The sequence below is a fragment of the Triplophysa rosa genome, linkage group LG7, assembly GCF_024868665.1.
Source record: "Triplophysa rosa linkage group LG7, Trosa_1v2, whole genome shotgun sequence".
In the NCBI taxonomy this organism is placed as follows: Eukaryota; Metazoa; Chordata; class Actinopteri; order Cypriniformes; family Nemacheilidae; genus Triplophysa; species Triplophysa rosa.
The window spans coordinates 19,742,477-19,757,659 of NC_079896.1; the positions used below are offsets into that span (position 1 = coordinate 19,742,477).

Sequence of the window (15,183 nt, forward strand, 5' to 3'; positions counted from 1 at the left end):
TTCAGTAAATTTATTCCAGACATTTACAAATTTGCATTAACAGACTTCTTGACACATAATAGACAAGTAATTCAATACACCCCAATAATGCTGCACTCCACAGGCCTCGTAAGTAAATTCATTTCTTATTGGAGACTTACAAACATCTGTACTTCATCAAATTTACTATTAGATTAGGTCCCACTCTGCAGGTATTGAATCATCATGGTGACATTGCAGCCATGCTTTTTCTCTGCAGTATCCTGGCAACAGCATTTGGTGTATTCTGGTATGGAAATTGCTCAAACTCCAAGGGAGTCTAGATTCGGGTAAGGTGAAAAGGGACATGAAGGACAGTCTAAGGTTATTACTTGAAGTGTTATTAACCATTTGTAACCTAAATACCTCAACACACACACAGCTGAACAAGGTAACAATTCACTCCAACTGTAAGTGAGTCTATGTTTCTTATATTTCACTGTTCTAAAATATATGAATGTCTGTAAACATTTCTTACGACAGGCCATTTGCAGTGGGCAGATCTGAGTGTACTTCATAGGTGTGAGTTTCCTGAAAAATAATGCACTCCTTTAGAACGTTCGTCAGCCAATCAGAATGAAGCACTCAACAGCCCCGTGGTATAATAATATATATTGTGCATTTCTAAGGCAGCATTATACTGTATATCATTGTCGAGCCTGACAATGAACATTAGAGCGCCACCCTCAGATTCAATGACGTAAGTACACGAGACCTTAGCCAAAGGTGTTCTGAATGTCCAGTCATTGAAATCATCTTGCTTTGGTGATTTCCTGCACTTATTTTTTCTACTTTCGATTTCTATGTTGCTTTATTTGTAAGACTGCACCAAATTCATAAATGCACCGCATCACGTCAGGACCCGCCCAAGAAACAGCAGCACCTATAAATGAAGTGCACTCTCCTTCACCGCTGTTCACGTAGGCAGCGATTAACAGCAGCTCTCGTACGGAAAGATTCTTCGCTTGATTGCACTGTAGGACCTCGGACTGAAACATCTGATATTATATTGAATATAGGGTTAAACATAGGTATTTCGTATAGGTCTGTTGTTCTCTGATTTCTACTGATCCAGTTGCATCTCAGGACATAGGCTATAGATGACAGCATTCTGTGCATCATTGGATTGTATTAAGGGGTGAGAGAAAAGGAGAGCATTTGACATTTTAACAACGAACTTCTTTGCTTTGACCAGGCGCTACATCCTGTTTTTTAAATAAAGGCAGGCTGAATAGACACTACCTGACGACCATGTTGCTAAGTTTTTGTGCTTTGATGTCATTGGTATGGGGACTGCCCAGCTGCTCTGCTTCTTACGTGCCCTGTGAGCCGTGCGATCAGAAGACGATGTCCATGTGTCCTCCAGTACCGGTTGGGTGTCAGGTGGTGAAGGAGCCCGGCTGCGGCTGCTGCTTGACCTGCGCGCTGACTAAAGGGCACGCGTGTGGAGTCTACACGGGCACATGCGGACAGGGATTGCGCTGCCTGCCTCGGAACGGGGAGGAAAAACCACTTCACGCTCTGCTTAACGGCAAAGGGGTTTGCATGAACGAGAAAACATATAAACCACCTGCTATTCTAAAACGTACGTTTGATAGATTCTTGGATGTAGGAAAAAGTTGACAATACGAGTCTGTGTCTCTGTTCATTTATTGCCATTTGTACAATACGTGAACGTAGGCTACAAGAACAAGAAAGAGAACACATATTTTCCATCTTTCGAATATGCGATTTTAGACGGTGTTAGGCTATATATATAAACTTTATATAACATTTAAAGTGTTCCTTACTGTACAATTTGTGCTACGTGCAATATGTGCAAATACTGGCAATTTTAGTTAGGAAATCTGTCTAATCTACAGATTTTTTTTGCTAGCGTAAAATTAAATAAATGATCATAGTAAACAATTTATGCAGACAGGTAGGTTTCAAAATAAGGCAAGTATACTCTTATACTGGGCATACCTATGATTATTATAACATTTCTATTTTCAGGATTTACAAAGGGTCTACTGAGATTTAAAATAGTATAATGAGACCTTACATATATACAGTATATATACTGTATATAGATTTATAAATATTCCGATTTCATATTGCACTGCAAAAATTGACGTGTAGTTTCATCTTTAAAATTTAGTTTAACGGTTGAGTTAATTCAAAGTAAAAAAAATAGTTATTGCATGAATTTGATACAAAATTGTTATGTTAACTAATATTTTTAAGTTGAATTAACAATTTTTTCAGTTAAAATAACAAATAATTTTAACAGTGTGTTACTATACATCCTTTTTCTTCACTTTTTGTAAGATTCCAACTGTATTTTATTTGCTCTCTGCATTATAAAAAAGTTGAATCAATGAGCATGCTGCTCATATACATTAGGCCTACATATATTTTGAAATGATCGACAGAACCAGATGATCAGGCTTTATAAACTCATCAAGACAAGGGGAGCTGCGATTTTTCTACATAAATAGCATTTTTTCACTAATGTTCTGCAATACGTTGACCCAAAAGTCACTCCACATTTGCATAAGGTAAAACTTTTCCTTACATAGTTGACTCACTGGCAACATCTAGATTGTATTGTCTATGGTCTCTGCTGGCGTTGCCATGCTCTTATTAAAAAAGAATATAATCCGATTGCTTTGTAGCTCATTGACAGTGTAAAAGGACCATAACTTGAACGATTCCTTTCTGGCTTCAGATTCTTGGTAGACATGCAACAAAAGTATACTTCATCTTGAATTGTTAGGTTCCATGACCTTCTGCTACTGAGTCTTCCAGGACAAAGACTGAAATCTTAACTAAAGCAACGCTCTTATGTGTAACATACACAGTACAGCTCTTGGCGTGCTATTGTACTCAGTTGTGGTTTCTGTTTAGATGGTGAGTCAAAGGACGACCTGGTTTCTGCGGTAACAGAGGATTTGCTTTCCCAGGCCAAGGTTCCAGTATTCCCAAGAGCCCACATTAACAGCCAAAAAGCTCAGGCCATGCAAAAAGACAAGACGAGACAGCAGTCTAAACTGAGGACCATGGGCCGTATGAAATATTCCCCTTTTGCCATGGACAAACACCAGTCTGCGATTGTAAGTTTGTTTAAGGCTTGATATCAGTGAAATAGTACAAATGTAATGTTTTTATTGTGTTATCCACTGCTTTATAGCTCAGCAACAGGCAAAATAAAAACAGGGTAAACTGTCTTTTCACATCATGCTTGAGTCAAAGAGTTCATGTTCAAAAGAGATGCAAAATGTTCCATAAATGGGATTGATTCTTTTCCAATCATGTATACATTGATATCTAAAAAAAAATTCCTTTTATAAGTTGTTGCATATATTGCACATTTAAAATGACTGAAATACAGCATGTTAAAGGGGTCATATGGCGTGAATACGTGTTTTGTCTTTGGTGTGTTATAAGTTGCCCATGCATGTATTAGACACATAAAATTGCAAAAATTAAAGTGTCGGAACAAAAGATGCATTCTATCTAAAAGCGAGTGCTCACCCAGACCTGCCTGAAACGCCTCGTGTAACCACACCCCTACAAATCTACGTCATTTCGTGGTATGACTTGACTAAGACCGCCCAAATCTATACGCAAGTAAGGTGGGCGTACTTGTAAATCTCATTGTATCGTCGCCACCGCAGCCATGTCGTGGAGACGCTGTGTGTTTCGTTGTGAAAAGAAAGCCTCTTTGTTTTCCCTTCCAAAAGATGAGACAACTAAAAACGAATGGTTACATTTTATTTATAATACTGTTCCAGAACAGTACAATCCGAATATTCAAGTGTGTGCAGCGCATTTCACAGATGATTGCTTCATGAACCTGGGAGAGATCAAGGCCGGCTGTGCACGAAAGCTTTTGTTAAAAAGTGGGGAAATTCCAACCATTACAACTTCGCAATGACAGTCTGGCGCTTCAGATTCGCAGCCTGTAAGTATATTTTGATTGTAAAAGACTTTGTTACGGACTAACGCGAGTTGAGTTTGTCGTTTGTAGCGCATGTTGTTTCTTTGTGTGATCGGCAAATGCAGACATGAAAAAAGACAACATAAGTCCTAATAATCTGTAATTATGTTCCAACTAGAGGCAACAAATGTCGTGTTTATAATGGGGTTTATTGTCTTTGTTGAGTTGCGACGAGACATGGCGTAACACTGGTTGATCACTAACGGCAAATCTTTATAAAGCCGTATATAAAAGGTAAAACAGTTAGCTATAGTTTTTAACTATTTAACATAATATATTTTTAAAAAACCTTACCAATCCTTTACATCCTGCTCAAGTCATCTTCATTTTCCGGATCAGATTCGGGCTCGAATTGATAAGGAAAGTACCGATGACATTTTATCACCTGTCAGTAAAATTGCTTTGGAACCTGATGTTCCGAATATGGTAAGAGGCGTTACATTTCCGTCACACGCTTGCAGTATTCGACCAATCACTACGCACTGGTTAACTGGCCAATCATAGCACACCTCGCTTTTCAGAGCGATGAGCTTTGTAAAAAATCAGCGTGTTTCAGAGAGGCGGAGCAAAGAGGAGATACAAACATGCACGGTATGTGGAAAATACAGCGTTTTTTAACCTTAAATCGTGTATACACATTGCATTACATCTAAAACAAACGATAATATTCATTTTAGCCGTGTCATATGACTCCTTTAAATAAGTTTGCAAAGTCATTCATTATATTGACACCAGATTTGCTTTCCATCGTGTTGGAAATCAACATGCTCAGCAACTCCTGTATAATCTAATTCAGAGTTACCCTTGTACTGTAAATAAAGATTTGGTTGTTCATGTGCTCAGAATTCATAATTACAATATTTTCAACTCTGTTTTCATGCTGCACCCGCACATAATATATGGAACATATATATATAATATAATAAAATAGCTGAGTCAACGTTTAGATGATAGGCACATGTCTCTCTTGCATTGTGCTTTTGCATCATTGAACATAAACACAACATAGGCTGAAACAAGAATATCAAATAGAGACAATCTTCTGTATTTTGTGCTTCTAAGATAGTTTAGGACACGTGTCAAATACAAGGCCCGCGGGCCAAATCCGGCCCGCCCCCTCATTTTATGTGGCCCGCGAGAGCTTACAAATTATTGTATTGTTATTATACATTTTATGTCCACGACCTGAAAATGCAACTCAACTTTATTACCTGCGCGATGACGACATCTAGCCAGTAGGTGGCAATGTCCGTATATATCGCAGAAATAAGCCCCTCCAGTGTGATCAGGTTGTTTCTTGTTTCACACGGGAGGGGCTTATTTCGCGATAACAGCCGGCTGCTTGTACATTATCCGGCTTATTACACAGGATACTTGCCACATGAGAAAAAAACTGGACATGAAATGTGAATTTGAAATATTTCATTAGCTCATTTTTACTGAATGCAGACCTAACAGGAAAAGCTGTTTACTTTCAGTTTTAAGGTAAGAAACGACGTTCAGATGTCACGAACATTCAATTTGGTTTAATAATTTGTAAATGTAATGTCATATATGTTATTAAAAGACATATTTATATTTAATTTGTCAAAAAAACCTGTCAAAATGATTTGTTGCGTCCGGGTTGCACTGTGTTATTAGTTTTGAGAGGTTGTTATCTGGGAATAACGAACCTGCAAATGTGGCGACTGGCTAATCAGAATCAAGCATTCCAACGAGCCGTGTAATAAGTGAGTGATATGATATATAAATATTAATTAGATTACATCAAACAAAGAAGAATTGATGCAGAGGGGAGGCTATTTCAAGAGGGATGGGAAAGCAAATACATGTTTGTGCTTAATGGAAACAAGCCGGTGTGTCGTCTTTGCCAGGAGATCATCCCTGTTAAAAAAAACAGCATATGCTGGTTTGGTATGTTTTGATGCTGGTTTGTGCTGGTTTAGCTGGTCATGTGCTGGTCCATAGCTGGTTTAAGCTGGTCCCACCAGCATCAAAACATACCTAACCCAGCATATACTGTTTTTTTCAACAGGGGTGGCTGTGCTTAAAGAATACAGTACAATTTACGTCGGCTCTTCGAAACCAAACACGGAGCAAAGTATATGCTAACCTTAGTCACCAAGAAAAGCAACAAAAGGTACAAGACTTGAAAAAAACTTAAATTTTTGGCAGAATTTGTTTGCAAATGCTTCTGCAAAAAAGTGATGCAGCCGTGAAAGCCAGCTTTATTGTGGCTGAAGAAATCGCCCGAGTTACCAAGTGTTTTTCAGAAGGTACATTTTTAAAGCAGTGTTTGCTGAAGATATGTGAGCAAGTGTGCCCTGACCAGAAAGGCGTTTAAAAATGTTAGCTTGTCAAGAAACACTATGCAGACCAACTATGTGTTCATACAGAAACAAGTCTTTTATTTTTTTAATAATAAACTGTACAATAGTTGTACACTTGAATACACTTTATTTTACTGGTCTTTTACTGTCAAAACTGGGTATTAATTGAGTTATTACCAAAAGGAGTAATTAAATGCAGATGTAATTATGCAGTGTGAGAGATACATTTATATAGTCTTACAGTTACAACCGGCCCTTTGAGAGCAACCATAATACTGATGTGGCCCAGGATGAAATCGAGTTTGACACCCCTGGTTTAGGAGGATGCTATATAAAACCAATTTAACAAAGGCATTTTAATACAGTTTCTAGTGATGATATTGATGCTGAATCTACATTCCAGAATGTTCTTTGGCAAACTGAATTGCCAAATTTGGGTAAATTTTATGATTTTGCTGCCAAAATTTGCTGAAACAGTTTTATTAGATACTGACTCCCAAATTTAACACTTTAGAAAAGTGGAATTAAATATTTATATTAATGCTAATTGTCCTTTGTCTTGTTCCTATGAAATTGCAGTGAAAATCATGTGGGGTACTCATAATGTCTAACACCTTTCATTGTCAGTTCTTCTTGTTTTCACATTTCTGTGGTTGCTGTAGGGTCCATGCCGAAGGAAGCTAGATGAAATTGTCCTAAGGATGAAGGACACCTCCAGAGTCATGGCTCTTTCACTCTACCTGCCCAACTGTGACAAAAAAGGATTTTTCAAGCGCAAACAGGTTAGCTCTGCACTTCAGCACTTTTATAATGTGCTTAGCTACCGGAAAGTATTCTTTGCTATAAACATCTTGACTGAGGGCAAGATCAGTTTACATCTCTTTGTCCGTATCTTTCACAGTGTAAACCATCCAGGGGGCGTAGACGGGGAATCTGCTGGTGTGTGGATAAGAATGGAGTTCAAATGCCAGGGACTGACTACAGTGGAGGTTACATCCAGTGCAAAGATCTCGAGAACAACAGAAGCAACCAGTGAGACAATTTGTTCACCTATGACAGGGCCATACACTCACCCTTGTCTGCCATATTAGGTCAATTGCGTGTCATCCCTTATTTTCAAACATATGTCCTAATGACAGAATCCCTCTAGACACTACCATTCACAAGTGTGGAATCACTACAAAGGTTGTATGTTTTTAAAATAAATGATGATAGTAATGATTAAACTGATCATAAATTAAACTGATCAAGAATTGCAGTCAAGACATTATGTTACAAATGACTATTTATATAAGATACTGTATAATGATGGGACTTTATTTAATAAATTGTAAAGATAATCTCATAAATGCTGTCATTATTAATATTTAATTTATCTGTAAATATCAGAATGAAGTATTCCAGAGCACTGTGTAATAAAGAACTGTAATGTGTTCAACAAACTTGGAACTACTTCATTCATTATTAGGAAATAATTAAAACTTCTGAACATCAGTCAGCCAATCAAATTCAAGCATTTAAAGCGGCCATAACACGCGCGGTTTCTGCCAATCTCATATTAATCTTGAGTACCTACAGTATAGAGTAGTATTGCATACTTCGTATCTTCGAAGAGTATTTAGTTTGATTACATTTATAAAAGATAGATACAGCTGTACGATTATTTCCGAAAGCATACGGTGCATGCGGGGGGAGGGGTAGGCTGAACTAAAGCACATGTGCATCCATTGCCAACAAAACACAGACATCAGTTTCACTCACCGCATGCGGTTCATGTCCGGCATCTTTTAGCGCTGGGACGGCACCATATATTAGTTTCAAACGATCTCCAAATCCAGCGTTATATCCACCGTTTATATAACATTCATCACCCAAATGCAGTGAACAAACAAACACTTGAACTTCGCGAACGTATGCTCTCTCTCTCTCCTGCACACAAGTGAAAGTGACGTCTGCGCATGCTCCTTCTCCTGGTCTCCTTGCTGCCGCGTGGGCGTACCGCGTGCTTTTCCGGGAGAATTGTCCAATAGGGACTAAGAAAAATTGTTACGAAACAGTTTTATATGTTCGAAAAAAACTTTCCGAAACCTGTACGATCGCTGGGGGAGTGTATCGAGAACAGAAATACTACGTAATACGCCCTACTCGTTTTTTGACAAGTTGACCATGTTAAGCATGAGAAGACAACACGCTTAACATTGTAAAGAAGTCAGAATGCATGAAACACCGTTGCACGGCCGCTTTAACAACACTGTGGTATACATGTAAAAATGAACAAACTGCATTCTTGCTGGTTAATATTTTGTTCATCTTAGAATCTTTAAGAAGCTGTGCAGACCTTTCCAACTGTTTATTGAGATATTCTATTTTATTCTATAGCAGTTCTATGGTGTGGTTGGCTTGTGGGTAATTATTTTTATTTTTTTAACTTATCTAACTGTTTTCACATGCAACAAAAAATAATGAAATAACAATCAGCGACATGTGCGGCACAGTTATACAAACAGTAGCTCAGTGATAAGGCCATTGCAATGCTTTATTGTAAATTAACTTTGACCATTGACCAATCAGCATCAATGACAGTAAATATATGTTTTATAATAATTAGAGATCCATCGATACTAAATTTCTCCACCGATAGCAGATTATTCAGAGTGATATCTGCAGATGCCTATAGCCTTTCCGAAGATTAAGTTAACATTTCTTAACTTTCTGAATGTTATTAATTCATATAATGATCGGGATCATCAAAATAGCTTTTATCGGCAGATACTGATTATTGGCTGATATATCGGTGAATCTCTAATAATAATGTATTTGACTGCTTTTTGATCAGTTACCAGTTACCTTGGTAAACGGAAACATCAGTTTAATTGAAAAACTCGAAAACGTTTTGCAAAGTGATTCCAAACGTCTGAAAAGTAGTGTATGTATCCATGCACCTTTAAACACCTCAGACAATATAAGCACCAGTTATCAAATCCTGTAGTTATCTTCAAAATCACCTGTCACATTAAAACAAATTGTGATGTACTGTATATCTCAAAATCAATGTGTATTTCTTGGTATGATTTTATGATTAAGGTAGAAATGTATTTGAAGATTTTTTTTCACTGTATCCTAAGCTTATTACTACACTTACAAAAAGGCTAGATGCTTTTGTCCCTACAATTTCTCATACACTTTCTGATTTTAGTTATTTTGCACCCAAGTGTTCAATTTGAATGAGTTGCTTGCATGTATTCCACTACTTTACTCCAGATCTTAGGTAATAAGCTTACTGTCCTGCAATATCACCTAGCCGATAAGAATAAAACTCAGTTCATATTATAACAATACATTTAAAAAAATGAAAGAAATCTAGAAGAATCAGCTTTTCCTCTGCAGAAATGTTGGGGGGGGGTCTAGATAACTTTCCATGAAGTAAGGGAGATGCATTATTAACATACATTAACCAACCAGCCATCTTCTCTTCTCATACCCTGTCTTTATCTCTTCAGGGTCTTCTTATCTCAGTATTCTATTTTGTATCTTTACATTGGGTTTTCAAAAAAGGCACAAACACTAAGATGTGACCTATAGTATTCAGAAGTATAGATTTAAACTTCAAGCTCTTTAAAGAAGACCTGGTGAGATCAAAGTGTTTTGTAGGTCCTTGCCCACAGAATGTTTTCCAAATAACAATTTATAATTAATAAATTAATAATAATTTAGATTAATAAAATAATAATGTTTTTTGTCAATTCATAATTGTTCTCAATTGTCCCTGAAGAAACTGTTCAACTGTAGAATTGTGGGAATCGGAACTGTAGAAGCATATGTGTTTAATATAAATAATACCTCAGATTGACTCATATTGACTCATACTTTATGACTCATACTTTTATTTCAACCTAATCCCAAAATATCAGATTTCTTCTGATAAAACTCTATGCTTAGGTAGGCTTGATCTTGTGTGAAACATCAGTGTGAACTGCGAAGCAGACCTGTGTGACAAGCTTTGCAGGGCAGGGTTGTAGAATTGGAAATAAAATGAATACTGGCCAAATCTGACTTAAAAATATAAGAACTATGGTATATTTTTCCTTTAGAATATCTTTGTCACAAACTGTGAGAAGAACCCAATTGCAGGCAGCCAGAGGTGAAGGGGTTAACACAGACTTTTATTTAACAAAATAAAACAAAACAAAACAAAAACCCAAGAGGGGGTAAAACAACAAAACAGAGGGGATATAATAACAGACTAGACAGGAACACTAAACTAAATAAACTAGACTTAAGACAACACTGACTAGACTTACTGTGACAAGAAGACATGAAAAAACGCAGCACATACAATCAACAAGCACAGGACAATGAAACGTGAGGGCATTATATAGGTAGACAAACAAAGGATAATAACGAGGGACAGGTGAGGGTAATGGGACACGAGTGGAAAGCTATACAAGGAACGAGAGGGGCGGGGCCAATGACAAGACATGAGAAAGCACATGAGATGTAAAAACGTAAACAACCCATGGCTTTCTCACATAAAACCTAAGGGCTCTGTCCCGATCCTGCCACACGACTAGAAATTCATGAACAAGGCAGGACCGTGACAGAGCCCCCCCACCCCCCCCAATGAACAACAACTTGTTGACTAACAAGACATGACAGACTGGGACCTAGACAAGAACCAAACGAACATGGTGAACAAAACAAGAGGCAGACAAGCAAGAATAATGAACGGGTTGGGGTGTGACAATAAAAATAACAAACATGGGAGGGGGGTGGGGACAGACAAGGGTTTGTAGGGGGAACAGTCTTAGTCCCTGATTGCGCTTGAGGGCGCGGAGTTCTGGGGGACTTAGGGGAGGAAGTCCTGGGGGGACAAGGCTGGGCGCCAGCTGGAAGGCCGGCCACACAAGGCTGGGAGCCGACTGCGTTGCCGGCTGGAAGGCCGGCTGCCCCGGACTGGACGCCGGCTGCTGCACCGGGCGGGACGCAGGCTGCTGCGCCGGCTGCTGCACCGGCTGGGATGGAGCCCGCGCTGCTCGCCGCTGCCTCTTTTTCTTCAGCCGAGCCGCCCGCCTGGAGGTTGGCTGAAGGAAGGAGGTAAAAGGCACAGCTGGCTCCGGCTGGGACTCCTCCGAGGTGGACCCCCAGGACTCACATCTCCCCCGCTTGCCACCAAGGTTGACTGGTGGAGAGGTTGCAGGGGGTGAGGAGAGCGGTATGGCGATGCCCATAATCCCGATCTGCAGGGTCTGACCCTCCTGTATGGCAGCCAGCGGAGATGGATGGCTGTGTTGCGTTGAGACCCTGGACTCCGGTCGGTTCATGACGTACCGCCACACGACATCGAAGTCCAGCAGTCTCAACGACCACATCTCCGCCCGCGACAGGGGGTCCCTGAGACCAGCGTTAAAAAGCACCGCCACCTCCTCCCCGAAGACATCCTCCTCTGCGGCATCCAGGAACCTATTCAGGTAGTCCTCGATGTCCGTGTTCCCCTGACGAATGCCGCAGAGGAGGCGGGCTTGGTGGGACCGTCTAGTGCCCAAGCTGCCTACAGCGTTCTGTATTTGGCTCGTTGATTCTGTCACGAACTGTGAGGAGAAGAACCCAATTGCAGGCAGCCAGAGGTGAAGGGGTTAACAGACTTTTATTTAACAAAAAATAAAACAAAACAAAAACCCACGAGGGGGTAAAACAAAACAGAGGGGATATAATAACAGACTAGACAGGAACACTAAACTAAATAAACTAGACTTAAGACAACACTGACTAGACTTACTGTGACAAGAAGACATGAAAAAACGCAGCACATACAATCAACAAGCACAGGACAATGAAACGTGAGGGCATTATATAGGTAGACAAACAAAGGATAATAACGAGGGACAGGTGAGGGTAATGGGACATGGGTGGAAAGCTATACAAGGAACGAGAGGGGCGGGGCCAATGACAAGACACGAGAAAGCACATGAGATGTAAAAACGTAAACAACCCATGGCTTTCTCACATAAAACCTAAGGGCTCTGTCCCGATCCTGCCACACGACTAGAAATTCATGAACAAGAAGGCAGGACCGTGACAATCTTATTCTACTCAATTCAATACCTTTCAAATCAAGTTGAATATGGAGAGCCAAAGCGCGTTGTATGACATATCAGTGTGTAATATTTAATTTGTGTCTCTTATTCTTTCTATTTTGTAAAGACAAAGCATTGGTTTAATAAATATGATGCTATACATATAAATGGGAAATTTATTGTATCAGAGCACAATCTGTGTATAAATTTTTTCTTAGATGACCCATTAAGAATTTTGATTAAATACTGGTGCATTCACTGGCACAGTGCAGAACTTTAAATCTGACCTCATGTAACGGAGGCCAGCGAGAGAGAGCTGGCAAACCTCACTCCCCGACCTACAGAGACGCTCTAGCGACAGACGCTAGAGGCTGAGGTCTTTAGCCTCCTCGTTAGAGCGCTCGTCTCCCATGTGGACCGACGCAGAGCGGGGCGAGTAGGACCGGTAACAGTGCATGGTGCCGTGACCCGGATGGGAGTGAGGTTTGTGATGAGTGATGGGGGGTGAGTGTAACGGAGGCCAGCAAGAGAAAGCTGTGCAAGATAAACCTCACTCCCTGACCAACAGAGACGCTCTAGCGACATGCTAGAGGTTGCGGTCTCCCATCTGGACTGATGCTGGTTCGAGGCCCGCGCAGAGCGGGGTGAGTAGGACTGGTAACACTCACTAATATATATATATTTTTTAAGACTAAAATGTGTACTGTATAAGACTTTGGAGAAGATTTCATAGAAGTGACTTGGAACACGGAACTTAAAGCAACACTATAGAACATTTGCTCACGGTTCCCCCATGTGGTTGATAAGTGCAATTGTCTGTTACTAGTGTTGTAAATAATGTGGCTGTATAAGCTTCCCCGTGGGCAGCCCGATACACATGAATTTGTTTACTAAGCTGATGGAACCGGCGAAACGTAATTTAGAAACCATGGGCCCTATTTTCACGATCTACACTGGGTTCCAAATTATTATGCAAATGATATCTTTCTCTGGTTTTCCTAATTTGTCGATGCAAATGACAGTCAGTATAATTTTCAAGTAATCAACAGTTAGGGTACATTTGGAATTTTATTGAACAAACCTCCCACTGACAACAGTATTTATTTAAAAAATGAAAAACTCAAAATGCACTGTTCCAAATTATTATGCACAACAGAGTTTGAAAACATTTCATAGGTTGTAAAAAACTGAAAATGGTCATTTGTTGAATTTGCAGCATTAGGAGGTCATATTTACTGAAATCAAAAGCTATTTCAATCAAAAACATCCTAACAGGGCAAGTTACATGTTAACATAGGACCCCTTCTTTGATATCACCTTCACAATTCTTGCATCCATTGAACTTGTGAGTTTTTGGATAGTTTCTGATTGAATTTCTTTGCAGGATGTCAGAATAGCCTCCCAGAGCTGCTGTTTTGATGCTAACTGCCTCCCACCATCATAGATCTTTCGCTTGAGGATGCTCCAAAGGTTCTCAATAGGGTTGAGGTCAGGGGAGGATGGTGGCCACACCATGAGTTTCTCTCCTTTTATGCCCATAGCAGCCAATGACACAGAGGTATTCTTTGCAGCATGAGATGGTGCATTGTCATGCATGAAGATGATTTTGCTACGGAAGGCATGGTTCTTCTTTTTGTACCATGGAAGAAAGTGCTCAGTCAGAAACTCTACATACCTTGCAGAGTTCATTTTCACACCTTCAGGGACCCTAAAGGGGCCCACCAGCTGTCTCCCCATGATTCCAGCCCAAAACATGACTCCGCCACCTCCTTGCTGACGTCGCAGCCTTGTTGGGACATGGTGGCCATCCACCAACCATCCACTACTCCATCCATCTGGACCATCCAGGGTTGCACGGCACTCATCAGTAAACAAGACTGTTTGAAAATTAGTCTTCATGTATGTGTGGGCCCACTGCAACCGTTTCTGCTTGTGAGCATTGGTTAGGGGTGGCCGAATAGTAGGTTTATGCACAACTGCAAGCATCTGGAGGATCCTACACCTTGAGGTTTTCGGGACTCCCGAGGCACCAGCAGCTTCAAATACCTGTTTGCTGCTTTGCAATGGCATTTTTGCAGCTGCTCTCTTAATCCGATGAATTTGTCTGGAAGAAACCTTCCTCATTCTGCCTTTATCTGCACGAACCCTTCTGTGCTCTGAATCAGCCACAAATGTCTTCACAGTACGATGATGTCGCTTAAGCTTTCGTGAAATATCTAATGTTTTCATACCTTGTCCAAGACATTGCACTATTTGACGCTTTTCGGCAGCAGACAGATCCTTTTTCTTTCCCATATTGCTTGAAACCTGTGGCCTGCTTAATAATGTGGAACGTCCTTCTTAAGTAGTTTTCCTTTAATTGGGCTCACCTGGCAAACTACTTATCACAGGTGTCTGAGATTGATTTCAGTGATCCAAAGAGCACTGAGACACAATACCATCCATAAGTTTAATTGAACAATATAAAATTAAATGTTTACGACACTTAAATCCAATTTGCATAATAATTTGGAACGCAGTGTAAGTGCATGGTTTAAAGCGCACAGCGCAGGTGCACTCAGGGCGTGTCCGAATCCACTTTTGCTAATTTAACGACAGGAAAACGGTCGGCACGCCCGGGCGCATGGTCTAAACGGGTTGTCCCGATTCTCTTAATGAGTAATGGGTGGTTTTTGGGCGTAACGTGCAGTACACCAATCAGTCTCATCTCTCATTCCCTTTAAGAGCCAGTTGCGCTCGCGCCATGGCAGATTCGCTACTTATTCGGCAGAATTTGCAA

The 15,183-nt window shown here is 40.2% G+C and overlaps 1 protein-coding gene across 1 annotated transcript; it reads left to right on the plus strand.

The window, feature by feature from the left end:
* The first annotated feature begins 472 nt into the window (after positions 1-472).
* igfbp5a (insulin-like growth factor binding protein 5a) lies at positions 473-10,516 on the plus strand. Its single transcript, XM_057338826.1, has 4 exons — positions 473-1,603; positions 2,908-3,113; positions 6,993-7,112; positions 7,232-10,516. The coding sequence occupies exons 1-4, from the start codon at positions 1,270-1,272 to the stop codon at positions 7,364-7,366; spliced, it is 795 nt and encodes a 264-aa protein (XP_057194809.1). The 5' UTR covers positions 473-1,269; the 3' UTR covers positions 7,367-10,516.
* The last annotated feature ends 4,667 nt before the right edge of the window (positions 10,517-15,183 follow it).